The 8,280-nt window shown below is 42.8% G+C and overlaps 1 protein-coding gene across 1 annotated transcript in view; it reads right to left on the bottom strand.

The window, feature by feature from the left end:
* Window positions 1–1,341: 1,341 nt before the first annotated feature.
* Window positions 1,342–8,280, bottom strand: part of LOC135526181 (fibroblast growth factor receptor-like 1) — a 65,500-nt gene continuing 58,561 nt past the window's right edge. The window contains exons 4-7 of the mRNA XM_064954330.1: window positions 4,444–4,536; window positions 4,055–4,333; window positions 3,549–3,902; window positions 1,342–3,461 (exon numbers count right to left, since the gene is read on the bottom strand). Of these exons, the coding sequence (XP_064810402.1) occupies window positions 3,058–3,461; window positions 3,549–3,902; window positions 4,055–4,333; window positions 4,444–4,536 (1,130 nt within the window). The 3' untranslated portion in view covers window positions 1,342–3,057. The remainder of the gene's footprint in view (window positions 3,462–3,548; window positions 3,903–4,054; window positions 4,334–4,443; window positions 4,537–8,280) is intronic.

The raw sequence follows: 8,280 nt of genomic DNA, 5'->3' as shown, positions 1-8,280 counted from the left end.
ATTGGAACCACTCGATATGATTGGTCATCCCCCAGCGGTCGCTGCATAAAGTTGGGAAAAGTGTATCATTGTCACCGCCTCCCACGCCACATCCGCACCGCCCAAATGTCCCCCCGCCCTCTGCGCTTCTCACTGCTCACTGTAAAAACAACACAGCATATCACGTTATGACACTTTAGATTAGAACTCGTGCATTCATTACACTGCAATCATATCAGGGAATGTACATGCATCATCATGTACATTTGAAATGTTTTTCTGTTCAATCTATGGCGCTAGTATACCACTAGATGGCGGGAAAAAACAACACAATTTGAGGATTTTATGCATGGTGTGAAACAGCCAAACTCCCTGGCCTTTTCATTGTGGCTTTATAGATAGATACGTTGATTGAATTGGTAATCCTAATATGTTAATTCACTAAAATAATGTTTTGTGACCATTTCGTTATGTCAGAGAGAGAAAAAAATACAACCAACAAACTAATTGGGCAGGTAGCCTCGCGGTTAAGTGCATTGGACAGGTAACCAAATGGTTGCTAGTTTAAATCCCCAAGATGACTATTTAAAAAAATATATGTTCCTGTTCCCTTGAACACGGCACTTAACCCCAAATGTTCCTTTCAATCTCGCTGGATTTGAGTGTCTGCAAAATTATAAAAAATATAGTGGGTATCTGTACATTACATCACTATTTATATTTTTAACAACTTTTACTATTACTTCACTACATTCCTAAAGACAATAATGTAATTTTTACACATATATATATATATATATATATATATTTTTTATTTTTTTATTTTTTTTAAGAACATATTTGTGCAGCCTGGTTTGCTTTTAATAAGGCATTTGAAATGATTTAGACTTTTACTTTTGATACTTAAGTATATTTTAGCAATTACATTTTCTTTTGATACTTTCACTTTAACTTGAGTCATTTTCTATACTTTTACTCAAGTATGACAATTGAGTACTTTTCCAACACTAGGTTTCACAAATATCTGTTGTTCCAGTGATGAGTTCCAGTTACTGTCTTCCAGCGAGAAACGGGGGAAGTAGCCCTGTGCACTGTGTCTGTGTAACCCCACTCTCATATTAATAGGTATCAAATCCTATTAGGAATATTTATTTCCTTGCCTGGTGTTGAACGCACAACTTGATTTTCCCAGAGCATTCCAGCAGATGTTAAACTAACAGTGGATGGAGGCCTTTCTGGGGAGTGTAAAGTAGCAAGTCAACATGGACCAGAATGGCACTCTGTTTTATTTATTTTTATAAAAACACATTTCATATGTAAACATCCTCATCAAAATAGATTTTGCAAACACTACACAAAAAGTATAGAAACCATTTTTATTACAAAAATATTATTGTACAGTACTAAATTTACATGAGCACCAGAGTGAGTTTGCATCATGCAATGTTTCAGAGTAATTGCACAAGATTAACGTGACAATTTTAAAACACTTGGGTAATAGATTTATGACTACTTGAGAGTAGGGTGAATGACTCTTTGTTAAATTATCTTTGTAATGGTTGCCATGTTTTTCAACAAATAAAAAAATGAAATATATAAAGATATGGTCAGGTTCTTAAAAAAAATATGAGACAACTAGGCCAGTAGAATCTGTAATTCAACTTAACAATACAATCAACACTTGTCATATTTTTGTCTAAATTACCCATAGGTCAATCCAATCTGGAATAAGAATATAAGCCATTGAGAAGACACTTTTATCCAAAGCAACTTACAGTCATGCGTGCATACATTTTTACATATGGGTAGTCCCGAGAATCAAACCCATTGACGTTACAAGTGTCATGTTCTACCAACTGAGATACAGAAGAATAATGTAGGTTACAAATAAATATAGAACAATAAGATAAAAACACAGCTAATTGCTTTTTTGTGAGTTTTTAAACCATTAGACAAAAGGTACAGTACAATACTTGTCCTACCTTATACAACAATATATCTCACAAGAATTGTAAGTAATATACACATCTATAGCGCTGCAAAATAACTTGGCATCTGACAGACACTGTACAGAGTAAATAATAGTATTACTGCATTTTTCAGACACAGTTGGATACATATTATACAATATCTGAATAAAAAAAATACTTTTTTCACCTCATCCATTCATCCATCCATCTAATTTCCCTGATGAGTTGTACTTTCCTACATGAAACACACACATTACAAAACCTCTTAAAAAACATTATACCACCTATTTCAAAACAGAGGACACCACAGTTTGTGTTTCTATTAGGAGAATATAAAAGCTCGGAACACATTGTAAACATCTTGGCTAGATTTTGATTTGTCACAGTTACATTTTCAATTTTTTTTAAAGCTTATATAAATCTTGAATTTTCCAATTTAGACAAGCTTAAAAGTTCCTCATATTACTTTATGCTTTGAAAGTTTGGACACAGGTACATGTTTAGATGAGTGTTAATTCTTTTTTTGCATAGGGTTGGGGTCAATTCTATTAGAAACACTAATTTGTGTAAATTGGATGTCCTTTACCTAAATTGAACCGAACCCTGACACTTCACCCATTAACTAATGAATGATTTCTCCAGGGCTACGTGCATCCAAACACACATCTAAATATTTATGTTTTAAATTGAGTGCCCTGCATTTTGTTGTTTATATAGACATTCTATCATTTGTCCATTCCTTTCCATCCTTTAAAATACAATTTGCGTTTAATCTTAGTTGTCTGATATTAAAAAAACATAAATTACTCAATTGCAAACATGGGAGGGTTTCCCTGCCCTGAGACATCTCAATGAAGCGGTATTAGCTGGCAGCTTAGTAACATTTGTCCATGCCTATCCCAGGATCCAACCTGGTAGGGCTTCTGCCACCGAATGGTGTGTTAACACTGCTTATCATGGGAGGTGTAGTTCATATGAACTACAAGCCTTTCCTTGGTTCCATCTACCCGGCTCATTGTCCCTTGCTCATAGTCCATTGTTGGGTCAGAATAGCAGCAGTGGCTAGGAGACAAGGCCGTAGGTATGGGGTGGGATGAGAAGGGGCTGGTTAGCACTGGTAGTGGAAGTGCTGGTGTTGATGGACCTTACCATCCACATGGGCGTGTGTGTGTGTGTGCGTGTGCATGTCTGTGTAAACCTTGGAGTAGATCTTAGGGGGCCCACTGAGGCCAGGGGTTCCCAGGCCCACCAGTCTCTGGCTGGGGTAGTCAGGGCTAGTCAGGGCACTACAGGGGGTAGTGGTGCTGGGCTCTTTGTCCGAGATGTGGTGGTCTCTGTGGACTACAGGTATATGCCGGGGAGCCAGGGTGTTGTGGAGCCGACGGCTGTGGCACAGCCAGAGTACGATAGTGCCTACGATGAGGAGGGCTGCTGCAGGGATGCCGATGATCAGAGGCCAGGGCAGGCCGGAGCTCAGGTGGGGAGGCGTCACTGTGTTCTCCACCTGAGGGTCTGGACAGAGAGACAAATCACAGTGATATGAGAGACAGCTCTTACAGATGTAAGCCTCCATCCCATCCCGTGAATGGCTGTACTTACCTGGCAGTACAGTAAGGTAAGCACTGCGAAAGCTGTAGCCCATAGTGTTGGCTCCCAGGCAGATGTACATGCCAGCATCCTCATCGCGGGCCTTGACAATAGCCAACTTGTTGAGGTAGGAGCCGTCAGGCCGGGACCACACATCCCCTGTGGGCAGAACCACAAAATGCTGCCCGCCGACCTCCAGGGTGGAGTTATAGCGGTCCTGTGTGCCTGGGTCCACCCTCTTCAGCCACTGGACCACGGGCTTCACGTCACTGTGGACCTTACACTGGAAGGAGGCGGTGCCACCATACTCCACGGTGGTGTTGACCGGGTGTGTGCCGGTCAGAACAGGCTTGCAATGCGAGCGCTCTGTAGGGAGAAGGACAGGAGTTTATAAGCATGTGAATCATAATGACAATAACACAATTAATTTGGCAACATATGGGAGGTCTGGGTATAAATGAAATTGGAGTGTGATGGAGGAAACGGAAAATTATTTGTTGTGGTGTCGGTGGTGTTACCGATGACATCCAGCTTGTAGGTGGCATTGATGTGACCTGCTGGGTTAGAGACGTGGCAAGTGTACTTGGCACTGTCCTGGGGCTGCAGGTTCTTCAGGGTGAGGGTCCACTGCGGGCGCTTGCCCTGGCGCGGGGGTGGCAGAGGGGTCTGGTCTTTCCACCAGGTAAAGATAGGGGGAGGGGTGCCCGTGGCCTGGCACTTGAGCCTCACCGAGCTGCCCACCGGCTTGTACAGCACCCGCCTTCGCATCTTAGTGGGCTGGCTGAATCGAGGCTTTACTGCAGAGATAATACATCATGGAGGTTAGGTAACACAGATGTCAATGGCATTTAGATGACAACGTGTAGGAGTATTATAATGTAGTGAAGTGAAGCAGTGTGCTGCTCACCCCAGGGCTCTCCTGTAGGGTCAGGCTGGGTGAGCTCAGCGTTGGGTTCCAATTTGGCAGGTGGAGCGTCAGTCTGTGTCGCTGCAGTGTCATCTGAAAAACACAAAAGTCATTGACTGAGGGTTAGCCTCTGTCACTCACACAAACACACCCATGCAGGGAGTATGAAGACTGTTTCATAGCGATCCGACCCGTTTCATTTTCACCCAACTTTTTACCTAAATCCAACGAAATGGTGACATTTTTTGTTGATTTCACATTGAAGTCAACCAAATGTAAATCCAAACTAGACGTTGAACTGACGTCTGTGCCCAGTGAGAAGTCTGAATAAATCTGATCGTAGGACTGTGAAAGACGATGCATTAATCTAGTATCTAAAAAAAACACCAAAGCAAAAAAGTTAGGGTTTAGGTAGTCTTTCAAAAAAACGGAATATTGCAGAAAGATTATGTACTCTCACGCTACAGAGCAAAGAAAGGCAATATAAAACCAATGGGTTAAAGAAAAGGGAGTTCTCCTACCCCCTGCCATTACCACAAAGTATCGTTTAGATATTGCCACATAAATCTAGCGGTCAGTTATCGTGATGTGAGGTATTTCACCCAAAACCCAAGTCTTAACGTCTGAAAATGGCGTCATGTAAATGGCACGGGGGTCTAGGGATGAGTGCAAACTGCTGAAGGATCTCTCAGATTTATTTGCCTTGCTTTGAGCTCCAACAAGGACCCCTCTGTGTGACGCAGGATGAATTATTCCTCTTGGAGATCAGTGGACCGTGAGGTGTGTAAAATGACTGCGTGTTTGGCTTTCAGAGCGTATGAAGTTTTACAACTCTATGGGAACGATAAGCAGGCAAAGCGCTGGTATTATTCTAACTGGCTCTGTGAGGCAGGGGTGAGCAAACAGTGCCATATTATTGTTGCTTCTCTCAAGTTTCCACACTGTTTTAAACAAGACAGCGTGTTGACTTAACCCTGAGCTGGAAACCAATTAGCTGCCTTTAACCTAAACTGTGCAGGCAGATCAGCAGGCAGTCAGACAGGCAGGCAAACAGGCAGACGGACAGGGCTGAAAGAAAGTGCTGCTTTGTTTGGGCCCGACCCACAGGAATGCACAGAGAACCTATTCTAACCCTGAGTCCACTGCTGACTGAGCTCACACACACACACACACACACACACACACACACACACACACACACACACACACACACACACACACACACACACACACACACACACACACACACACAGTCAACATTTTGGACACATACTCATTCAAGGGTTTTTCTTTATTTTGACTCTTTTCTACATTGTAGAATAATAGTGAAGATATCAAAACTATGAAATAACACATATAGAATCATGTAGTAACCAAAAAAGTGTTCTTCAATGTAGCCACCCTTGATGACAGCTTTGCACACTCTTGGCATTCTTTCAACCAGCTTCACCTGGAATGCTTTCCCAAAAGTCTTGAAGGAGTTCCCACATATGCTGAGCCCTTGTTGGCTGCTTTTCCTTCACACTGCGGTCCAACTCATCCCAAACCATCTCAATTAGGTTGAGGTCAGGTGATTGTGGAGGCCAGGTCATCTGATGCAGCACTCAATCACTCTCCTTCTTGGTCAAATAGCCCTTACACAGCCTGGAGGTGGTTTTGGGTCATTGTCCTGTTGAAAAACAAATGATAGTACCACTAAGTGCAAACCAGATGGGATTGCGTATCTCTGCAGAATGCTGTTGTAGTCATGCTGGTTAAGTATGCCTTGAATTCTAGAGTTCCTCTGTGGAGATGAGAGAACCTTCCAGAAGGGCAATCATCCCTGCAGCACTCAACCAATCAGGCCTTTATGGTAGAGTGGCCAGACGGAAGCCACTCCTCAGTAAAAGGCACACGACAGACCACTTGGAGTTTGCCAAAAGGCACCTAAATGACTCGCAGACCGTAAGAAACACGATTCTCTGGTCTGTGTACTAAGCTGATTGTCCACAATGTCTGCTCTGCCTAGCCGTGTCTTATGCCAACATCACTGTTGCATGATGGAACCTCAGGTCACCAGGTATGAAGGGCCAAAGTCATGTGTGTGTGCGCTTGTGTGTGTGCGCTTATGTGCGTGTGGATACTGTCCTTTGTCCTGATTTAATCCTGGGGGCCATACGACAGCCAGAGGGCCGCGCCCTGCTTAACACTGCGTAGTGAGATACAGGAGAGTCAGGAGAGCCCAAAGCCAGCACCAAGTGTTTTTTGCTAGCCCCCATTGTTGCTATTGGCCCAGGGTTCTGGGAGAGTAAGCCTGGGTGTAGCAACGGTTCCACTGGCACGGGAGAGGTGGCTATTCAGCAACACCGAGGTGGAATTAGGGGGGCATTATCTTGTTGAAAGAGGTCTTAGCTAGGGCTCATTCCTTTACTCTCTGTGTGCTGATGTTCTCTCGAAACAGGTGCAGAGGGACAGAACAGAGGTTTTCCCTTATGCAGCATTATTAGGAGAACGTTGGACCATTTCCTATGTATTGGATATGACATTTTTCAGATACTCTATTTATACATTAAATACACATGATGCAATCTGTGACCGGTTTAAATTATTGGTTGGAAAAGTGACTGGTTGATAAAGATTATTCAGTTCAAGAAAGTACATTATACTTTCAGGCAGTGGTCAGTGGAATGGCCTGATGTGATGACTGAGGGTAAAGCACGGCTTTACCTTACGGCTGGGCAGACTGTGCCAGCTCTGGCTCCTGTGTGTAGTGGAGCAGTGGAAAGGAAAGTGGTGCTGGACTGGTGTAGCGCGAGGCTGAAGGACAGGGGACCCCTTTTCCTCTGCTCCAGTCCAGGCCCAAAGAAACACACACAGAGGGGCAGTGAGGGAGGGTGGAGGTGGAAACGGCGGGTCTGGGTGAGAGAGAGGGCGAAGGAGGGCAGCCCCAGTCCCAGCCCTGAAGCTCCTCTTACCCTAACGCTCCTCATGTGGAAGGAGTGTTTATAAGGTCCCATATTATTCTTTCCTACTGGGAGAACTTTAAAGGGTCACCCCTCAAAAAGGCCCATTCTTCATTCCTACCGGGTACCCGTGTTCAAACATACGTGCCACTGTGTCTCATGAAGCACTCTCCATCTGAACATGGGCCACTATTGAATGCAAAACAAACATGGTTTCACAGTGATTTTCATTAGTGACGGCACAGCTGACATTTGAAGATAACGGAACAGTTAGTCGTTCAATTTATCTTAGAAATTGAAAGAATAGAGTATTAAGTGGCAGTTCCATTCCACACACCATGGTGGTGGTGAACTATTACCAGAACAATAATGTTAATGAAGAGAAAATGAAGCAGAGATGTTTTACCTTCCTTTCACAGGTCATAAGATTTAAGAAGTGATATGGACCTGAATGACATATATATTAGTTAAACTTGAGCAAAGCAATTCACAGACTAGAAAATAGTCATAGAACTTGTCAAGAACATTAAAAGCAGTTCAGAAGTTCACAAGATTTGAGGTTCAGATTTGAAATATAACAAAGCTTATTGTTCGATGTACAGTGCATTCAGAAAGTATTCAGACCCCTTGACTTTTTCCACATTTTGTTACGTTACAGCCTTATTTTAAAATTAATCTAAATAAAAATGTTCCTCATCAATCTACACACAATACCACAATAGAATGATAAAGCAAAAAATGGTTTATAGAAATTCGAGCAAATGAATTCAACATAAAAAACATACCTTATTTACATAACTATTCAGACCCTTTGCTATGAGACTCAAAATTGAGCTCAAGTGCATCCTGTTTCCCGTGGTCATCCTTGAGATGTTACTACAACTTGATTGAAGTC

This window comes from Oncorhynchus masou, chromosome 32 (genome assembly GCF_036934945.1).
Source record: "Oncorhynchus masou masou isolate Uvic2021 chromosome 32, UVic_Omas_1.1, whole genome shotgun sequence".
In the NCBI taxonomy this organism is placed as follows: domain Eukaryota; kingdom Metazoa; phylum Chordata; class Actinopteri; order Salmoniformes; family Salmonidae; genus Oncorhynchus; species Oncorhynchus masou.
The sequence above is the reverse complement of the archived record's forward strand: the minus strand, read 5'-3'. Positions and strand labels throughout refer to the sequence as shown.